We start from the raw sequence: 22,316 nt of genomic DNA on the forward strand, positions 1-22,316 counted from the left end.
GCCAGCTTCCTGGTATATTTTTAAGAAGTTATTGGAGTGTTCAAATAATTTTTATTGTTGGCCTTTCACTTAATGCATCATAGACATAGTTCCCTATTGTTGATTTTTTTTTATTCAAAATTATAACTTCAAGTGTTTCTATACCATGTATGAGGCTATAAATTATTCTTATAAGTGTATATCCTTTATATTTTAACTTCTCCATTGTTTATGAAATTATGAAATTTTTCATGTGTAATTTTTTTCTTACCATTGAAGATTTAGAATAAAATTATTAAAAAATAGAATTGACAAATTGACGCTCTAGAATTTTTTTTTAAGTTCTTGGAAGCACTTTCCTACCAACACAGGTGTAAAAGCAATTTTGATGTTCATGATAGAATATAATTCAATCATGGTTAATCCCAGTGCTTGGGAGACAGGTGGATATCTATATGTGATTCTTGATTTTCTAATCTTAGTGTTTTAATAATCTCCAGTTACTGAATAGTCATACTTAATGACAGTAGTTGACGTAAACACCTGTGCTGGGGTCTAACAATTTGCTGTAAAATTATTCCTGGCTGTATCTGTGAATCATCCTTAGAACCCTGAATATGCTGTATCTTTATCTATGTCTCCTTCAGGGAATTGCTCCATTCCTACTGTTGTATTTCAATCCTTATGGTGCCCTTAGGTATTTTGTATATATTCAGTATTGCTTACCTATGACCCATTTTCATATTTCTGCACTCCCAGGAGGTTGAAAAATACAAATTAATCATCCTTTAACACCAAACCGATCCTATAGAATAAGTAGAGAGAAATAACAACCAGCCATATCATAACCTGTGTGCGACTGCTTTAGAAGGAGTTATGAATATAAATGGCACACAAAGCTGAAATTACTTTGCTTAGCGTGGAAAGGTAATCCCTCAAGAGAAGACATGTTTGTTGCAAAATGTTTCCCCAGCGTCACTGCGCCAGTCTTTTTTTTGTTTGTTTTTGTTTTTGTTTTTGTTTTTCGAGACAGGGTTTCTCTGTGGTTTTGGAGCCTGTCCTGGAACTAGCTCTGTAGACCAGGCTGGTCTCGAACTCACAGAGATCCACCTGCCTCTGCCTCCCGAGTGCTGGGATTAAAGGCGTGCGCCACCATCGCCCGGCATTCACTGCGCCAGTCTTGAGACTGTTGGCCTTGGGCTGCGTCTGGCAGCTTTTTGTGTTATGTGTCATACAAAAAAATTAAACATCATGAGCAACAGATGTTAATTCTGTCACTGTAGAAAGTACATTGCATAGCCTCTTTTCTCTATATTCAGCGTTCCTCAATTCGGAAAGAACCATAAATGGCAAGGAAAGTGAGCTACTATAGTTCATATGGCTATACCACAGGCTGCTCAGCAAGATCAAAGCCATAACCCAAAGAAAGCTCAGAATGGATTGTTTATGCATCATGAAAGGATAAAATCACCTTGCACAGGATCTGAGTTCCTAGGAAAAACCAACAACTTATCCTTGTGAGAGTCTTCATACTGTGGCCTGACACTATCCCTTGGGAAATGCCACCAGGTAGGGGACTGATGACAGACTAAGGATACCACCAGAATCCAACTTGGTGAAAAATGAATGTTATTGAGGATACTTACAGGAATACGGGTATGAGGTCACTTAGAGTAGCGGGAACAGCTGCATCACCAAAAGTCCATCCCACATAGGCCACAGCTCATAAAAGCTGGAAACCTGGAGTGCACTGCACAACCTGCTACAGTTCAGGGAGTTGGGGAGTCTGTTCCAGGTGGCTGAGTTTCTCTGAGTATCTGAGGCGGTTCATCAGGGTCTTCTTTTTCCAGGTAACTTGGCTAAACTGTCTCTTCTAGGCAGCCCAGCTCTATGTCTCTCTCTCTCTCTCCTCTCTCTCTCTCTCTCTCTCTCTCTCTCTCTCTCTCTCTCTCCCTCTCTCTCTTAGGTGGCCTGACTGATCTAACAAGGTTTCTCAATAGTCCCTGCAGCTTAGATATACTAGGGAAGGGAGGAGCCTAGTGTCAGTAGTCAGGGGCTTTCTGAGTCCTTAGAGTTATTTCCTGATCTGAGGATTTTAAGCATTCCTGCAAGATGGAATGTTTGCACTCCCTCTTAGAACATACTGTGTAAATCCCAAGCATAATGCTGCAGAATTCTCAATATTTCAGTGTTGCTTTCTACAAGATGACACTTTAAAAATTAAACAGGCATAACCAAATAGTTATTTTAATTATCTCACGTAAAAGGTTAGCAGCCCTTTCTTAATGCTATCAAATTACTCAGTGTCCAAATTTCCAAGTGTTTCTTGAATAACACAATTTTTAAATGCCCTAAAAATAACTACTAATACTTTTAATGTAGAAATAATTTAATAGTGAAAAATTGGATGTCGTGTACCTCCTCTTTGTTTCAGTGCCTTGAGATGCTAGAGTGCCTGGGAATCCCCTGGGTCCAGGCTGCCGGGGAAGCTGAGGCCATGTGCGCTTACCTTAATGCCAGTGGCCATGTGGATGGCTGCCTCACCAATGACGGCGATGCTTTCCTTTATGGAGCCCAGACTGTTTACAGGAATTTCACTATGAACACAAAGGTACTTCCTTTCTTGGTATTTGTACAGTTCATTTCTGAAGAGTGACATTGAGATACTATGTATAAAATCCTTCCATGATGTCTGGCAAATGGTTATTGCTGAATAAAATGCTTAGTAATTAAAAATATCATTGTTATACATATAAATAAGCTAGAAAACATTTTGAAAGTTTTCACCATAAATGTGTGTGTGTTTAGATTTAAATTTTTTTTAATGATTTGTGTGTATGAGATAGAGAGTATGTGCATTTATGAGTGCAGGCATTGAATCTTCCTGAAGCTGGAGATACAGACACCCGTGAGCTATCTGACATATGTGATTGAAAGGAAACTCGAATGCTTTTCAAGAGTAGTGTGAGTGGTCACTAGCCATCACTCCAACCCTGTAAATAAAGATTTTGAAGTGATGGAGATTATAAAGCTGATTATCAATAAAAAGTAAATTAATAAGCAATTTTTAAAGGCATTGTCCAGCAAGATGGCTCAATGGATAAGAGCACTCAACTGGCGTTTGAACCCCAGAACCCACATGTGGGGAGAAAAGAACTGACTTCTACAGCTGAATTTTTTTTTTCCTTGATTTTTCTAGACAGGGTTTCTCCATAGCTTTTTGGTTCCTGTCCTGGAACTAGCTCTTGTAGACCAGGCTGGCCTCGAACTCCCAGAGATCCGCCTGCCTCTGCCTCCCGAGTGCTGGGATTAAAGGCGTGAGCCACCACTGCCCGGCTACAGCTGACCTTTGCATTCTGCTCATACACCACAGCACACACAACCACGTGCAAATTCATTAATTAATTTTAACTAAAGCATTGCCAACTGGCTTATTCTCTTCAAAAGGTGTATTTCTTACTAATGTAACACAAAATTATGGTGAAATGCATTGCTTTGTTCCAGAACTTCTAGTTTCAGTATTAATCCTCAGGACACCTCCAGGTATGCAAGGAGAGGGATAACACACAAGATATTCTTTCTTGCAGTATTAATAACTACAAAAAACTAGCAAACCAAATGCTTGTTGTTGAGGAATGTTTAAATGTTCCCCAGCTATGATTTCCAACTGGGGATTCTTGCCAATTACCATTTTTACTGCAGCAATTCAGGTGAAGAAGACTAGGCAGTCTCTACCTAGGCATTTGGTATATTATAGCCAACAAAACTAAGCTTCATGCCATTTCTCTCAAAACACTAGTAGGTTTCCACAAGAAATGTTATTGTTAAGTCAGTATAATCCAATGCTTAGCAGTCATATAAAGGTATGTCTTAGAGCATATGGTGCACACCTTTAATCCCAGCACAGTGGATATGGGCAGAAGAATCTCTGTGAGCTCCAGGTCAGCCTAGTACACATAGCAAATTCAGTGAAACCCTGTCTCAGAAAAGGGCAGAGCGAGATGTGCTAGTGACATAAAAAATATCCAGGCATAGTGTTAGTGGGAGTGTTACAAAACAGTATTTTTATATAATTCTACCTTTATTAAAAATAAAGTTATAGCAGGCTGGTGGTGATGCATACCTCTAACCCCAGCACTCATGAGGCAGGGGCAGGCGGATCTCTGTGAGTTTGAGGCCAGCTTGGTCTACAGAGTTCCAGGACAGCCACAGCTGTTACATGGAAAAACCCTGTCTTGAAAAACAAAAACAAACAAACAAAAAGAATTAGTAGTATATATTAATAATAAATGTCAGAGAAAGGAAATTTTTTTTTAGAATAAAGTGTACCAAGCTACTAATAATTAACTTTAGGTAACACAGTTATAGTGAATGTTTGTTTTCTATGGTATATACTATACATTGTACTTTTTAGACACCAAAAGCCATAGAGAGAAAGAAATTGCCCACTATGAAAGGTTTTTCTTATTTAAATGTAATATTTTTGGTAATTAGATAATTTTATTCATGAGTTCAGTGTACTTCAATCATTTACCACCTGCTCCTTCCTGATCTAACTCCCACCCCTACTTGCTCTATCTTAGTTTGCTTTCTGTGTTATGATAAACACCACAACCAAAAACAAGTTGGGGAGGAAAGAGTTTATTTAAGTTGTACTTCCAGGTCATTGTCATCATTGAAGGAAGCCAGTACAGGAATCTGGAGGCAAGAACTGATGGAGCAGGGAGCCGTCAGGGAGGAATGCTGTTTTCTGGCTTGCTCCCCAGAGCTTGCTCAGTTTGCTTTTTTGTACAGCCCAGGAAAACTTGCCCAGGGATGTCACTACCCACAGAGGCCTGGGTCCTCCAACATTAGTCATTAATGAAGAAAGTGCCCCCAATGACTTGCCTACAGACCAATCTTATGGAAATACTTTCTCGATTGAGATTCCTTCTTTCCAGATGACTATAGCTTGTGTTGTTGACAACAGCAAAAAAAAACCAGCACACCCTTCCAAATTCACAGTCTTTATTTTTTGGTATTTTTTATAGCCTATGGTTCTATAGTCTCATATTGGATATGAGACTATCCACTTATAACATGGACAACCTACTAGAGTTAACACCCTTGAAAAAGATTGACTCTCTCACCCACAGAAGCCAGCAGCTGTCAATAGTTCTTCAGCTAGGGGTGGGGGCTCCTAAGCGTCCTCCTACTCAGTTCTGAAACGTTGCTGTCCTCATCTTTGGGGGCACACACAGCTGCTTTGAGCTCATGAATGCAGTGATTTTGTCATGTCCACAAGTCACTCTTGCTCCTGTCCTCCCAGCCTCTAGCTTTGCACTCTTTCTGCCTACTCTGCTACCATGATTCCTGAGCCTTGGTGAAAGGAAGTATGATGCATGTGTGAACACTGTACATACACTTACTCTCTGCACATAAAGCCCATTGCTTCTCTAGTGAGTTCTGACAGTAAAAAAGTCTATAGGTACAGAGATGCAAACTTAGAGGGCAGTTTGATACTATATCCATTTAGCAAAATAGTAGTAGTGGGTTCATCCCTGGGGCCCTTGAGCTCCCCACCCATGGGTCCTTGACCAGATATACAGTACCAAGCCTGTGTTTGCCTTTTGTAGAGTGCTTCTTAAATCCAATCATAAAGCAGTTACACCCATAACAGATAGCATTCACTAATGAACCCATGGGCAAATCTTAACATGCTGGCCATGTGTAGCTCACAGGGCTCATAGCTGAATTAGCTTATTGATGATTTTCTCATCCCCACAGCAGCAGGTACTTTGAAAGACAGCCAATAACGAGGAACTTTCTATTACACTTTATCCATTTGTTGAAATATCACATCATAGATATTGTTGTGATCAGGATCATTTTGTTGTTTAAATTTATAGAAAAAGACTTTAAATGACAAGTCATTCTTTCTATTGTTTAACATAAACCTCTTTGAAGATGAAAACTCTGTGCTGTCTTTAGGATCCACATGTTGACTGTTACACAATATCATCTATCAAGAGTAAGCTGGGCTTGGATCGCGATGCCCTTGTTGGACTGGCAGTACTTCTTGGCTGTGATTATCTTCCAAAGGCAAGCTGAGCTTATCATTTCTTTCTCAATATTTTCACATGGTGTGTGTGTGTGTGTGTGTGTGTGTGTGTGTGTGTGTGTGTGTGTGTGTGTGTGTTCTGTGCCTGAGATACACATAAAGGTGAAAGGGGGGAAAACAAGTACACAAAATTGTCTTCCGACCTTCCACAAAAGCCATGGCACAGATGCTCATACACATCATGCACACACACACACATACACAATAATAAGTAATAAATCCAAAACAATCAGCATCTCAGATAATGCTATAAAAAGCTACTTTGTGACAATAAACATTACAAAGGCTAGTTAAGTAAGTGTTCCCATGGCTTCAGCCTCAAAGAGATTGACATGTATGTTTGAGCAACCTCTCAAAGAACTTTAAGAGTTCCTCTTTTGTTTGATAGCATGCTGGCTTCTACTATGGCTTTACCTATTTTTTAGCTCTGTATTCGTCATAGCTGTCAGCTGCACACATGTGCAATGCTGTTGTCGCTGCTGTAGAGAGCATCATTACTGAGGTAATCCATTCATGGCTCCCAACACTGTATCACATTTTCTTCATAAGGATAAGGATTAGGAAGATAACTGGTTCTTAAATACCCTGTGTAAAAAGCAGAGATAACTATTATACCTCTATATGCATCCCATCACTCCAGATTAACATTTAAGTTTCTTTCTCCCCTTTATGAAAGGGAGTACCTGGAGTTGGAAAAGAACAAGCGTTAAAACTTCTGCGGATTTTGAAAGGTCAAAGTTTGCTTCAGAGGTAACTCGGTGTTGCTTTTTACTCCACACTGGACACTTATTCTTGTTGGACTTAGCAGTAAGTTTACAGAAACGATTATTTTTTTTAAATACTCTGTGTTTTCATTTTTGGTGATTAATTCCTACTTATCTTGAACTCTTCCAGAAGAAGAAAATGAATATGTTTGAAGCATGCTTTAATAGACAAGGGCCTGCCACTCCCTCTCTCGCACCCCCGCCCCCTTACCCCATAGGCAGACCTTCCTGCTTGCAGCCCAAGCCTCTTCCTTTCCATCTCTCCCCTAAGAGGTAGCTGCTGCTGTGGCTCCTCCTGCCCCCCCCCATTCTCACTCTCTCTCTCTCTGCCTCTCTCTGTTCTTCTCCCTTCTCTCCTTCCCTCTTTTCCCTTCCCTTCCATAACCCACTAAATAAATATCCAGCCTTACTTTGCATGGCATGCCTATCCGTCTTGGTCTCTCACCCACCATGCGGCTCCATGCAGGAACCACTGACCCTCATGACCTGCGGGCCACTCTGGGGCTCCCTTCCTGGGACCTGGCTGCCTTCATGGCCTGCTGTGGTCTCGGGACCCGATGTCTACTGCCTGCTGCCACTTGCGGACATGCAGCGTGCTCTCATGGCCCGCAGCCCACTGCCACCACTCAGGGACAGCACAGCGTTTTTATTTAAACCATGACATTAAGTATGTACTTTTGCTTCACCACACATAGTACAGATATAGTAACTTATAGCCATGGACATTTTTCCATAGGTTTTAGACAATTAGCATCAAGTAAAGATGAAAACATTAAAATAATTTTGTATGTAATGCTTTGATAATATATTTAATTTCTACAAATGAAGTACTACATAGCATGTTGAAAATATTTAATAAGTAACTTTGGATAAACAACTTTTACTTTGGGCCAACAACATGACTCAGCAAGTGTTAGGAGTCACAGTGCAAGCCTGACCACCTGGGTTCATTTGATTGCTAGACTCCATGATGAGAGGGGAGAACTGGCACCTGAGAGTTGTCGTCTCACTGCCATACACACGCCTGTCTGCACGCATGTACGTGTGCACCAGCACAAGTCCACACCAGCATGCACACACACACACTGTATAGGTATGCATATGCACAATACTACAATAAGTAAAACTTAATATTAAAAACTTCAGCTTTGTTGTTTGTCTTGCTGCTATATATTTAGTAATATATTCTAATTTGAGCTCTACAGATGATGATCTAATTAAGATATAGATTATATTAAAATTTGCAAACTACTTAAATTCTCTTAAAACTTGTGAATTACGCCGGGTGGTGGCGGCGCACGCCTTTAATCCCAGCACTTGGGAGGCAGAGGCAGGCGGATCTCTGTGAGTTCGAGGCCAGCCTGGTCTACAAGAGCTAGTTCCAGGACAGGCACCAAAACCACAGAGAAACCCTGTCTCGAAAAAAAAAATTAAAAAAAAAAAAACTTGTGAATTACATATGCTTGATGAAAGCAATACTTTATAAAAATTAAGATTAATGACAGTAAGCTATAAAATAAGAAAGAAATGAAACCTGGGAAGCTGAACATAGTCTTGACCAACCCTCAGTAGGTCTGAGGTACTGTATTTCTCAAAAGAAAAGGTAGCAGAAGTGAAGAAATGACTGACAAATCTTTCAAATTTCTGTACCCTGTCTTACAATGCTCTTTTAGCTATAAAATGTTGGTATAGCAAAGTCTTCAGTAAGTTGCTGAAGGACCTGTGTGATTATTGTGCCAAAACAGAGAAGAAATGGTATAATTTGACATGGGAATAAATAAAGGAACTCTCAGATTTGTTTTTGCCATGAAATAAAGAATGAGACACAAGTAAATATGGTATTTATCTGACTCTGAGCTACTCTTATTAAAATAGTGTCAGCAAATAGGTATTTTTTGACAACATTTAAACATGGTATTTACACTTGAAAATGATCAGAATTTTTTATAATTATCCATTCTCATTTTGATAATTTATAGTATTTTCCCTATTTTTAATCTTTGAAGTTCTATCATTTATCCAGAAGCTATTAATACTGATTTTTAGAATACTACTTTAGAATACTTTAGTTATTCTTGATAGTAAATGAGTCAGAATTTCCAATAGTTATTTATTTACCTCAGTACTACACATTACCCTGAAAACTCAATGTTTTATGAGTAGCATCTAGGTCTTCTTGAAAGAATTATGTTAACTTGAAACTTTAGGCAAAACCAAAAATTTTATTACTCAAAATTTTAACAGTTGCATACATTTCTTAAAATCTTACATTAAACAGAAACGTTTTGCCATTTGTATGCAACAAATTAAGAAAAGGAAACTTGTAATGGTAAAAATGAAATGCCATGGATCCCTGAGTGACTGCAGTGGGAGCGTGCCATGAAGACCATGCTGCAGGCCCCCGAGCTGGGGTTGGTATGGACCCCAGAGCAGCCAGTCCCAGGCAGGGACGGCACACAAGATCACGCCACAGGCCTCCAAAGACAGCTAGTCCTGGGCGGCAGGGGAGAGACAGATGGATAGGCGTGCCATGCAGAGTGAGGTTGGATATTTATTTAGTGGGTTATGGAAGGGAAAGGGAGAAGAGCAGAAAGAGAGAGAAACAGAATGGGGGACCAAAGGGGGAAGAGAAGTGGGGAGAGGCAGAAGCTGCCTCTTCGAGAGGGAGACGGAAAAGAAAAGGCTCAGGCTCGAAGCTGAAGATCAGTTTGCCTCAGTGGATGGCGGGGGAGCGGGAGGGAGTGTCTCTTAAAGACACAGGACAGACCATTACAAAGTTGATTAGCATTTTAAATTATTTATCAAAATTTTATCCAAAAACTTAATGTTTTATTTGTACAAACACATTACTCTTTATCTTTATTTCCATTTAAAAATAGTGACCGTACATCTAAGTCTGCCTGTTCTATACTCTGGCACATGGTAACAATATGGGAAAGGACAAATATAAATTATTCTCCCCATATATTGCTGCCTAACAAACTCATCAAACAGGAACAAAAACGCTGATAACAGTGATTAGATATACATCTGCACAGACATGCACATATGCACACTCTGCTTCCCTTTGCAATTCTTCTCTACCTGGGACCACCATGTAAAGCTTATAGAAAATAGCATTTTTCCAGGCTATACAAGTGGGTTTATGAGCAGCAAGGAGAAATTAATTTGATAGATTGAAGGGAATAGGATAATCTGACATTTGAGAACATTCTTTATTACCTCATTTTTTTCTGTTTTTAATTTTTAACCCATTTTCTAATAAAGGTTTAACCAGTGGATTGAAGAACCTTGCTCCTCTGCTCCACAACCAGTAGCTAAAAGCGTGGCTCACTGCTCTGTGTGCTCCCATCCAGGTAAGCAGGCTTAGGACACTCCTCCAGAACACTGGAGTCTGAGTCCTCATTCACAGTCCTGCTCCTCATACTTCGGGAGGGCAACCCAGTGAATACTGAATCTGCCCATGTTTATTTTCCATAGCTTTATATACCCCAAACCTAAAGGGGAGAAGAAGGCAAAAGACTTGTTTACCATGATACAAAGAACAGAGTAATTACCTCTTCAATACCTGAGACAGCAAGTCAGTATCCTGAGTTAAGTATTCAGTTGTTTAGGTAGGACAAGCAAGGACCACATCTTAGGCCAAGCTTCCTGTAGGCAGCCACTCGCTGGGTCAAACCTCCTGTCGTAACCTTGAAGGATCAAGAATAGGCCTGAATGCTTTGACCTTTGGTCAACTGGAAGGGATTCAGGGGGCTCTGGCACTGATTCAACAACACCAAACAAAACCAAAAGCTATCCCTGAATGCGGTTCCTTTCACCCACACCTGAGCTGCAGTCTTCCTCCTCCAAGTATAGTTTAAAACAGCCCTGAGTAACTGAGACATACACACTGACAACGGACACAAAGTGGGCAGTCTTTTCAATAAAGAAACCTTTTCATGAATTATTAAGAGAATAATCTTTCCTACTAATAATTACGTTCTACTTTCCTACCTTATAGCTACTATAAACCAGAAGTTTTCCATTATTGGACATAAATTAATTAGTACTTCAAATAAATGAGTATGAGTATGCTGTGAGCAGTATCATGATAGTAAGTTATAATTGGTCCTCAGAACCACTCTGGTGTACATTATTCTTTCAATCACCTGAGCAGATAATAGTAATTTTGAGATTTTAGATAGCGAGAGAAAAAAAGGTATATGTTGAAACTCATTCTGCAAAGCAGTAAAAGTCACACATCTTTGTGTCTCCAAAAAGGTTCGCCTAAGGATCACGAACGTAACGGATGCGCGTTATGTAACAGTGATAGATACTGTGAACCACACGATTATGAATACCGCTGTCCCTGTGAATGGCACCAGACAGACCATAGTAGGCAACTAAATGAAATAGAAAACAATATTAAAAAGTAAGTTGTATTGAGCCACTTAATGCTTTTTTTATGACTTGTATAGAATCTGAGGTTGATTTACTTCCCCCACATGTCTAGATTAATCATGCCTCACACACTGTGTTGTTGATTCTGTTAAGACAAGTTTCATCCATCTAGACCAGTCACAGTGGCACACACCTTTAATCCCAACACTTGGGAGGCAGAGAAACCAGCCTGGTCTACGTAGCACGCTTCTGGCCAGCCAGAGTTACATAGTGAGACTCTGTCTCAGGAAAACCAAAGGGGGAAAAAATCATCCATCGAAGGAGGTGACGAGATGGCTTAGCAGGTAAAGGTGGTGCTGCTACGCCAGTGACCTGAGTTTAGTCACCAGAACATACATGGTAGAGGAGAGAACCTACTTCCGCCACACGTGTGCTGTTCACGTTTGCCTACACAAACTCACACACACACATACATACATACATACATACATACATACATACATACATAAATAAATAAATATTACAAAAAATAAAGATAAAATTCATCTGAGAAGGTAGCAGTTTAATAGTTTTCCAGAGAAAGGCTTGGAAATTGTATATAAGATATTGTACGTGGGTATTTGTTATAAAACGAGATTGGATGAGATTTCAGTCTGTCTAATTCTTTGATGGTCTTTATAATATGTGTGATTTATCTCCAGGAAAGCTTGCAGTTGCAAAGGATTTCCATTCCATGAGGTAATAATAATCCAATTATATATTTATTTTTAAATAAAATAAATAATAAATAAAAATAATAATAAAAGATATTTTGAAGTTCTCATTTCTGTTTTTTTGTTGTTTTTGTTTTTTTACACTTAGGTCATCCAAGAATTCCTTTTGAATAAGGATGAAATGTTAAAACCCCTAAGTTATCAAAGACCTAATTTATTATTGTTTCAGGTATCTGAAAATAAATTCTTACTTAATATTAAAATTAGGCTGGGTGGTGGTGGTGCACACCTTTAATCCTAGCACTCAAGAGGCAGAGATAGGCAGATCTCCATGAGTTTGAGGCCAACCTGGTCTATAGAGAGAGTTCCAGGACAAGTTTCAAAGCTACAAAGAAACCTTGTCTCGAAAAAAAAATAGTAAAATTAGATATGAGGAAGATCGGAAGGATACTAACTACAGTGTATAAGAGGAGACTTATACTGTTAAACTAAAACACTGTTAAAACTAAAACAGATAGCTATTGACTGTCCCTATATTCTTCAGCATCTGTTTATAACCTTTACCCCTTAGCTATGCTAGGTCCATACTTTCCAGACCATAAGGCAAACACAAGCTGCTTCTCAGAAGATTCTCAGTCACCATGTATAGACACACTGATTCCAGGAATATATCTGGGAAAGAAGGGCTTGGGACAAGGGGTGCTATTGTCAAATATACTATATGACCCTAAATGTGAAATATCCTTAAAATAGAAATAATATTACCACCTCATCAAGTCACCATGAGGATTAAATGAGAGTATTTTATATTTTAACCCCTGATGTTGTACTTAGGGGGAAAGGATGGCTGAGTAAATCTAGTTTCACTCTACCCCGTTGACAACTGTAATACATAATGAACTAAGTATTTTCCCACTTAGTCTACATAACCTGTCAACAGGGTTACCTTCTCTTCACTTAAAAACAGAAAAATGGCCTAAGAGGTCAAGGCACTTCATCCTCCATATTGGACATAAGCTGGCCATCTGAATAGAGAACCCTCTCAACCACATTATTCTTTCATTGTCCTTAGGGAGCTCTTTTTTTTAGGGAATATTCTCATTAATACTATATTAGCATTACTCTTAGAGAAAAGATAATGTTATCTGAGAGTATTTCTTGTTTGAAAAGTTTTAATATTTATTTTTACTGTATTTATAGAGATTTACTGCTCAAAAAATGGAGTGGCCCAGTCACTATGCATGTGAGAAATTGTTGGTGCTTTTGACTCGCTATGACATGACAGAAAGAAAACTTGGAAGAAAAAACTCTAGTCAACTACAGCCAATTAGGTAATGTAGTTTAAGGAGCTGTATGGTTGGGACTAGAGAGATGGCTTGGCAGTTAAGAGCAATTGTTGCTCTGGTAGGGGACCCGGGTTCGCTTCCCAGCACCCATCTGGTAGCTCACAACCATCTGTGACTTCAGTTCCAGGGGATCTGATGCCTTTTTCTGACTTCTGATGCATTGTACATGCTTGTTGTGCACAAACATACATGCATGTAAAAATATACATACATGTAAAATAAATCTAAAAAATTATTTTTAAACTATTAAAAAAGGAATTTTGTAATAAGGACTGTTTCCACTTGAATACTTGCTGACTGGAAGTATTAATATTTCTCCCTGAGTGTCTATTAGTTGTTTTCCAAAGGTGGAGGAAAGCCTGAAAATTAAAAGCATAGTCAGGCCTCACACTCAAGACAACATAGTAAATTCAGGTATTAACATACTTTCAACTTCTTTCTTTTTTTCTGCCTCCCGAGTGCTGGGATTAAAGGCGTGCACCGGGCTGGAAAGATGGCTCAGCAGTTAGGAGCATTGCCTGCTCTTCCAGAGGTCCTGAGTTCAATTCCCAGCAACCACATGGTGGCTCACAACCATCTGTAATGAGGTCTGGTGCCCTCTTCTGGCCTGCAGGCATACATGCAGACAGAATATTGTATACATAATAAATAAATATTTTTTTAAAAAAAGGCGTTCGCCACCACCACCCGGCCATACTTTCAACTTCTAATGCATGCTACTTAAAAAGTATAAACATGTACAGAAAATATAAAAAGAACAGGGCTTAATGAAGAGCTCTTTCAGTGAACCAAAGAAAACAAAATGATGGAGTAATATAGAATAATATTTTAAACTATAAGAAGTATAGATCAAAACACAAAGTGAAGGCAGAGGAAGATGTGAACTCAAAATTGGTCAATAATTTTATGAACTGGGTGAAATTATTCACCTGCATAATTATACTCACATAATTTTAATGATTACTAAATGTCAAACTAAAACCCTTCATTTTGGATTGTATTCCAAGTGTTAGTCTTAAATCATTAAATACATATTTTGAGAGTGTTATTTCTATTTGTTGTGTATTGGCATGTTTTTTTTTTACCAGAAATACAATATCTGACTTTCAAACAATTACAGTAAAAGTAAGAAATAAACTATCAAACTAAGAGTATATAGGAAGGAGGAAGTGAGTAGCAAAGAAAAACATTGCTAACAGAAAACATAAAATTTATGAATGAGTTCAACTCTCACTAGTCCTAATAAACGTAAGTGGGTTAAATTTATCTATTAAAATGCATATTGCATTGAATAAGTAATGCTAACAATTTTCATAAGAAAATTCTAAATAGGTATACAAAGTTCAAAAACAAAGATTTAAGATTTAATAAGAAAGTACAAAAATACTGTAGCATAGTAGAATTTCCAAGAGAAATCATGGAAAAAGCAGTACTACACAATAATGACAAAATATTGAGGGACTAGAGAGATGGCTCAGAGGTTAAAAGCACTTGTTACTCTTGCAGAGGACCTGAGCTTAATTTCCAGAACCTACACGGTAGTTCACAGCCATCTGTCAGTGCAGTTCCGGGGCATCTCAGTCCCTCTTCTGACCTCGATTGACATCAGGCATGCAGCGGCTGCACCTACATACATGCAGATAAAACACTCACAAATAAAATAATAAATGCAATGAAAACATATATGTATATATATTGAGTTAATCTAACAATTTTCAACTCTGCTTCACAATGAAATTATTCAACTGAGTCCAAAGAATCTAGGCATTGATTCCTTATATCTTTACTTAGAATAAATATGGATGGAAATTGAAGTGTATAAATTAAAATTTTACAAATAGCTTGTACAGTTAGACCTCAGTATATAAATTTATTTTTCAGAGTTGTTAAGCCCCGAATCAGAAATGGTGTTCGTTGCCTTGAAATAGAATGGGAAAAGCCTGGTATGTATTCATTATACACAGAATGTCTAATCTACGGCGTTTGATCCAAATGTGAATTAGAGAGTGAATGTTTAGAAAGCATACATGCTTATGAAAAGTCATGAAAAGTATCACATGTGCTATGAATTATGCTTTATTTTACCTATTTTAAATAGATCTTGACTAATCAAGGTGATAAACCTCAAGTGCCTTTAATTTTAATGTCTTTGACATTTCTTTAATTTTGGAAATGTTGTAATTCAAATTTCTTTAAAAATTGCTTCCACAAGTGCTCTGTCTTTGGACTATCATAGTTAGATGTTTCTAAAGCAATTGAGGCCAGAGAGTCTTAAGACTATTTCCTCCCTTTCCTTTATCCTGTTTAGTTCCTGTAGTAATTTGTACTTTTGCTACAATGTAAAAATTGTGAAAGACCTGGCTAAGCTTCCAAGCTAGAGGCAATAGACATGACTCGAGATTCATGGAGTTTTATTCCACCCTTTTGTGTGTGGGGGTGTGGGAGCACACATGGGCATGCTACAGTGTACCTGTGGAGGTTGGAGAAGAATTTGCAGGATTCAGTGTTTTGCTATCTCATTTTAATAAATAACAAAATATAAAATGACATACAAGCATAAAAGTTCACAGACTTTCCCAACTCAAACGCTTTCAAAGTTCCATCTCTTTAAAAATAAATCCAAGTTCTCTTTTAAAATTTCAAGTCTCTGGAAAACTACAAAATCTCTTCAAAAATCCAAAGTCTCTCAACTGTGGGCTCCTATAAAATTGAAATAAGTTAAATACTTCCTTACTCTATCAGGGAAAAGCCAGGGACAGTCATGGTTAGGTTAAAGCAAAACCAAAGTCCAGCAGTTCAGGGTTTAGTGTCACACTTTGGGCCCCGCTCACGATATTCTGGGCTCCCCTAAGTGCTTTCCACAGCCCACGGCACACACAGCTTGTCTCCTAGGCTCCAGCCGGCTCCACATCCCAGCTGCTGCTGCGCATGGCAGCCCTTCCACAGTACTCGGGTCTCCTACACTTTGACCAGTGGCCTTTCCTGGACTCTCTTCATGGTATCATGACCCCTTCAGTTCTGGGCCTTCAACTGCTACTAAGGCTGCACCTTTGTTCTCTTCTGGCTTCTCAAAGTGCCAAGTATCAGCATCTCTCCATGACCACCCCTTCATGCCTTCAAAACCACCTAGAAACTAATACACATGACCAACACCAGCTGCCCACACAAGGAACAACCATGGCCACCTCTGGAACTCAGACTATGTGTGTTGGCCCCAAGGAAATACTTCTCAAAAGATCTTACTCAATGATTCTTTTCTTTATCACCACTGATTTCTCATCCCCAGCTAAGCAGCATCAATTGTCCCAGTAATACAAAGGTTTCGCTTCAGAGGTACTGGTCTCTTGTTAATCACAGCTAATTTTTTGGCCCCAAGTAACCAGAACCACGTATTTTTAGTTCAAAATAGCACATGGCCCCCAGAGAGTGTTTAAGGAACTCTCAGATTTCCCTCTGAAACCACAGAAGCCTCCATCCTCTGCAGCTCTCAGCATTCCTATCTTCTAAGCTCCTACAGGACAGCCCAGAGCTTAGCCAGACTTCTAGAGTCCTTCCACATCCTCACCAGAACAGTGTGGTCAGATCTGTCAAAGCAATACCTTATATCCTCTTTATAAGTCTTTTTTCTTTTTTTAACTCACTTACAAACTACTGTTTCCTTATGTCATTTTCATAAATACTATGTTTTCTGGTTCACATAGGGACATTCTCCCCTCTCCAAATCCCCATTTATACTGTTCCACCTCCAATATTACCCTTTTTGCTTTCATATTATGTGTTCAGTTGCCCTCCCACCCCACTTCATAAAGCCTTTCCCCCTCTGCCATAGGCCCCTGTAGAGTACAAATTAGGACCACTTTCAGATTCAGTGTAATCCCAGTCAGAAGCAAGCAAATCACAACAAATGCTGGTGAGAATGTGAAAAAAGATAAATCCTTTGTTGACTGTTGGTAGAAGTGTAAATTAGTACAGTCACTGTATAAATTAGTACAGAGGTTTCTCAAAGAAATTGGGGGAAAATAAACTAAACAGGACCCAGCTATATCAACCCTAGGCAAATTCTCAGAGGACTGCACTTCCAGAGAGATACTTACACACACGTATTTACTGATGCTGCATTCACATGAGAAAGGAAACGAACTAAATGTCTATAAGGAAATGACTAGATAATGAGAAAATTTAGTACATGTACACTATAGAATTTTATTCAGCCTTAAGGAAGAATAAAGTTATGAAATTTTCAGGAAAACAGATGGAAGTAGAAAACAGTGAGGCGTTCAAGACCAGGCCCGAGAATATGGAGGTGTAGCTTGCCTGGTGCACAGGAAACTCTTTGTCCTAGGAAATTGTTTATCCCATTCCTTGTCTCTAATTTTAGCATTTTAGCTAAAGAAAGTTTTCTGTTCTCTCTACTGACATTACTATTTTTGAAACAAGAGAATTTAAAGTTTGAATGTTAAAAAGAAATCTCCCTTTCAGCTCTCCTAGGAAAAGAAAATAAAATCAGTTTTAAAAGCAACAACAGACTGGAGAGATGGCTCAGAGGTTAAGAGCATTGGCTGCTCTTCCAGAGGTCCTGTGTTCAATTCCCAGCAACCACATGGTGGCTCACAACCATCTATAATGAGATCTGGTGCCCTCTTCTGGATGCAGGCAGAACACTGTATATATAATAAATAAATAAAATTTTAAAAGACTTGTTATAAGCAAGAAGCAACAACCACAAATACCTGAGGGTAGGAGGGAGAAAAGAGCCAGCCAGTAAGTGTGATAAGGTGGCCGTAGTAAGTGACCAGGACTCATTCTATGCCCGTATATAATTATCAGAAATAACAAACCAAGAAGTGGCCATGTTGTAGAGCAAGATTTGCAGTGAATTACCTGCTCATATTTGGACAGTGTTTTCCTGATAACTACTTGGAAAACAGTTTTTAAACCTTTTTTTTGTTGTTGTTTTGTTTCGTTTGGTTGGTTGGTTGGTTGGTTGGTTGGTTGGTTGGTTGGTTGGTTTGGTTTTTCGAGAGAAGGTTACTCTGTAGCTTTGGAGCCTGTCCTGGAACTATCACTTGTAGACCAGGCTGGCCTTGAATGCAGAGATCCGCCTGCCTCTGCCTTCCGAGTGCTGGGATTAAAGGTGTGCGCCACCACCGCCCAGCTTCAGTTCTTAAACCCCTAGTTGTCTGCTTTGCTGTATTTTTAATCTTCTAGAACATTATGCAGTGGAAGACACAGAGGCTGGGGAACTGGATCCCCTTACCATCGAAGACGCATCACTGTTTGAAGCAGCCTATCCTGAGGTTGTTGCTGTCTACCAGAAACAACAGTCAGAAACCCAAAGGAAGAAACAGAAGAGTAAGTGTTGTGCAGCTTGTGCTGGGCACCAGCATTGTGTACACCAAGAGCAATGGCTGAGCTCTTGTTTCTATAGTGCACCAGCATTGTGTACACCAAGAGGAAGGGCTGAGCTCTTGCTTCTATAGTGCACCAGCATTGTGGAAACCAAGAGTAAGGGCCAAGCTCGTGCTTCTGTAGCACACCAGTGTAACATGGAGGGTCCTGTTTCTTGTTGGGGTTTTCTGTCCTCCCACCAGGTCCCCCACAACTGTTTAGCCCCAAAGAAAATCACACATAGGTCTCCATATATTATAAGCTGATTGGCCCATTAGCTCTAGCCTCTCACTGGCTAACTCTCACATCTTGAATTAACCCATTTTTCGGATCTATGTTAGCCATGTGGCTCAGTACCTTTTTCAGTGGAGCAGATCACATCCTGCTGCTTCTGTGGTCTGGGCAGGAGTGGGAAGAATAAACTTCCTCCTTCCCAGAATTCTCCTGTTCTCATTTCTACTTCCTGTCTGGTTTTCCTGCCTATATTTCCTACCTGGCCAATCAGCGTTTATTTATAACATGATTGACAGAATACAGACAATTCTCCCACAGACCAGTATTGTAGAAACTAAGAGTAAGGGCCATGCTCTTGCTTTTGCTTCTTCATATGCTTTATTTCCCCATGCTGCCTCACTAACGACCACATCCTAGGACCTTCCAGATACCAGCCAGGTGTGCTTCCACTGCATTTCGTATCAAGCCCTATACACTTCCTTTTAAAACTGAAATGTTGGGAGTCCACCAGCATGCTCTTTGTTTACTAACTTGGATAAGTTAAATACAGAATAATTGTGCCCTGTAACATTAATGCTAATCAGCTTTAGAACAGCTCCTGCAAATAGATCTTGTGTTATAAGTGCATTTTCTTTATTCCTCAGAATTCAGTGAGGGAAGTAACTCAATAATGACATTTCCCAGAGAAAACTAATAGTGCTTCCAGGAATGTACCGGGTACTGGGTGGAAATGGGGAAAAAGCTTAACATAAATTACTGGTTTAACTCTTTGGTTTAGGGTAATGTTTTTATTTTTGCTTGCTTGAGTCTTTTTTTCCCCAAGTTAAGGAAAGGAGTATTTATTCTGTTTTTCCTTCTTTTCAGGTATGAAAGTTAAGCCTAAAGGAAACTGTTTACCAGAACCGAATAGTATAGTCAGTTCTCAGTCACTTATGACTTTAAAACCTACATGTGGAGTCTTCCCCAAGCATCATCCCAAAATTAATTTGGAAATTTCTCCAGACCCTATTTCCCCCCAGGAATCTACTTCTCCCTCCTTGCCTAGTTTTGTTTTCCCTGAAAGTGCTCCCTGTCTGAATTTGCAAGAACATTCCATGCCTTCTCCAAGACCTTCTGGAAAGCAAACTAAAGATGTCAGTGATTTTCTAGTTTCAGAATGGAGTCAGCCCAGCTCTTCGTCCCATAATATCTCTGCGATTGCCGATCTCCAGTTGAGTGCCATTGACTGGGACGGTACTTCGTTTAGTAATTCTCCAGCTGTTCAAAGGAACACTTTGTCTCAAGATTTACAGTGGGAACTTCAGTCATCAGCCATCCTTCCTGGCTCTGAAAATCACCCAGAACAATTGTCCCAGAAACCAGAACAATGCACCACAAACAATGACGTGCTGGGTAGAGACCTTCAAGAGACTAGTCCTGCAGAGCATCTACTTCCTGCCATTGCTGGCTTACATCTTCATGATTTGCCTCTCAAGGAACGAATCCACATGAAATCCTCATGCCCTCAGTACAGTGTACAAGCAGAGGCTAACCTGGAAAGTTTGCACCTAAAAGTAAAAGGCTCTTGTGTTACGGACAGTAGCTCTGTTTATTTATCAAATTTCTCAAAGGAATTTCCAGGAATACTGCACAAAGAGTCCAAAAACTTGAAAGGACTTGACAACGAACTCCTTCAAGGGAACTCTACAGTCAATGCTTCCATACCTGATTCTGAGAACAGAACAGTAGAGACCTCCAGTCTTCAAGCTGGGCTTTCAAATTCTGCTCTACCTCATAATCCAAAAGTTGTTGGGAAAACTGCTAAGAACCTTGTGAAGAATAGTGTTTGCCTCAAAAGAGATTCCTCAGATGATGAAAGTGCTCCAGTATCCTGGAAAACTAAGCGTACTGCTCCAAAACTGAAACCCAGTTCTCAGAAGCTCAGCCTAGCCCAGGTCAGAGACACACTCAGAAATCCTCAAGTCGATGCTGAAGAAACCAAACTCCATACAAAGACCTACTCCACAGCTGAAGGTGGAGAAAACTGGTCTTCCGATCCAGCAAAAAGGACTCAAAGTTTTCTACACTGTCATGAAAAAGATGAGGGCTCTGCTGCCTGCTCGGAAAGTCCTCTCCCTTTATGCCAGAGGTTAAAACTCAGGCTCCAGAGCACTTCCAGTGGCTTTTATCATACCTAAGTTTAATTCATTTGAATGTTGTCAGTGTTAGCAGAAACCAGGTGGTGCAGTCCAGATCATGCTGGGCAGAGAATGGACATGATTGTGTGCCGTTGTAATCAGTGTAATTTACAGTGTTAGGGGCCATGTGTGGCTCGTGCCTGTAATCTCAGCGCTTAGGAGGTGCATGGAGCCCCGAGATTGGGAGCTCAGTGTCATCCTCTGCTATATGGAGAGTTTTAGGCCAGTCTGAGTTGAGTTAGCTAAGGAAGAAAAAAGTTAAAACTTTGATTGCAAAGTGTTTTGTTTTGTTTTTTCGAAAAATTGTGATTTTGATTACAAAAGCTGATTGATTTTGATTATAGAAAAACTTTGATTACAAAATATGGTTACAGCTTCAAATATTGTATATTTTAGAGCATTTTACCATTCTTGAAATGTCCTTACTGATTATTATCTAGCTTTAACATATTAGTGTATTCTTTGATAGAGTAAATGCGCTATCATTTTTAGTTCTTCTTATGTAAGCTTCTAAAGCATTTGTTACAGTCTAGCTTATTCCCAAGAGGGTAACACATTGTAATTGTATTGTAGTGCCTTCTATTGGGCCTTCCTAATGACTGTATTTTCTCCTCATGCTAAAGCACCATTAGCATGTTCTTTCTCTTTTAATAATGTCATGTTTGAGACATGAAAATGGAAAAAGAGGTTTCTGTGGAGTAAAGTGTGTTTGTAAAATCTGGGTAAGCAAAGCTGTTCCTTCCATGCAGTTGGAAGTGCACGGGCACTGCAGGTGGAGAATGCTTCTAAAACCAGGTATGAAACCAAAAGGATTTCACAGGACACACACATGGGAAGAGTGTGAGTCCCGCCTATTTCACAGGACACATGCATGGGAAGAGTGTGAATCCCGCCTATTTCACAGGACACACACGGGAAGAGTGTGAGTCCCGCCTTCGCTTTCTAGTTTGGATCTTATATTTCTGTTTGTCTGATTTGTTTTTAATGTACAAAACTGTTCCTTTTTGCTTTAAAATTAGTTTGTATGTTATATTGACTTTAGTCCCTACAGATACTGAGTCTTGCATAAATTGTACTAAAAAATTCTAGAAGCATCTGGATTTTAAAAGAAACAGCATAGCTGTTTGTAAGTGACCGGAGTCTGAAAGTAGGCGATCTTAGCAATCCATTCAAACGTATAATGATTATAATAATAATAATAAAAACAGATGTGGTGATCACGTCTTTAATCC

The 22,316-nt window shown here is 39.4% G+C and overlaps 1 protein-coding gene across 1 annotated transcript in view; it reads left to right on the forward strand.

Moving 5' to 3' along the window:
• Positions 1-22,245, forward strand: part of Gen1 (GEN1, Holliday junction 5' flap endonuclease) — a 32,018-nt gene extending 9,773 nt beyond the window's left edge. The window contains exons 5-15 of the mRNA XM_026788965.1: positions 2,414-2,590; positions 5,950-6,060; positions 6,756-6,829; positions 10,111-10,199; positions 11,107-11,257; positions 11,928-11,964; positions 12,088-12,168; positions 13,140-13,270; positions 15,167-15,228; positions 18,494-18,637; positions 19,772-22,245. Coding sequence (XP_026644766.1) covers positions 2,414-2,590; positions 5,950-6,060; positions 6,756-6,829; positions 10,111-10,199; positions 11,107-11,257; positions 11,928-11,964; positions 12,088-12,168; positions 13,140-13,270; positions 15,167-15,228; positions 18,494-18,637; positions 19,772-21,084 — 2,370 coding nt within the window. The 3' untranslated portion in view covers positions 21,085-22,245. The remainder of the gene's footprint in view (positions 1-2,413; positions 2,591-5,949; positions 6,061-6,755; positions 6,830-10,110; positions 10,200-11,106; positions 11,258-11,927; positions 11,965-12,087; positions 12,169-13,139; positions 13,271-15,166; positions 15,229-18,493; positions 18,638-19,771) is intronic.
• The last annotated feature ends 71 nt before the right edge of the window (positions 22,246-22,316 follow it).

The sequence above is a fragment of the Microtus ochrogaster genome, unplaced genomic scaffold (assembly GCF_000317375.1).
Source record: "Microtus ochrogaster isolate Prairie Vole_2 unplaced genomic scaffold, MicOch1.0 UNK10, whole genome shotgun sequence".
Lineage (NCBI taxonomy): Eukaryota > Metazoa > Chordata > Mammalia > Rodentia > Cricetidae > Microtus > Microtus ochrogaster.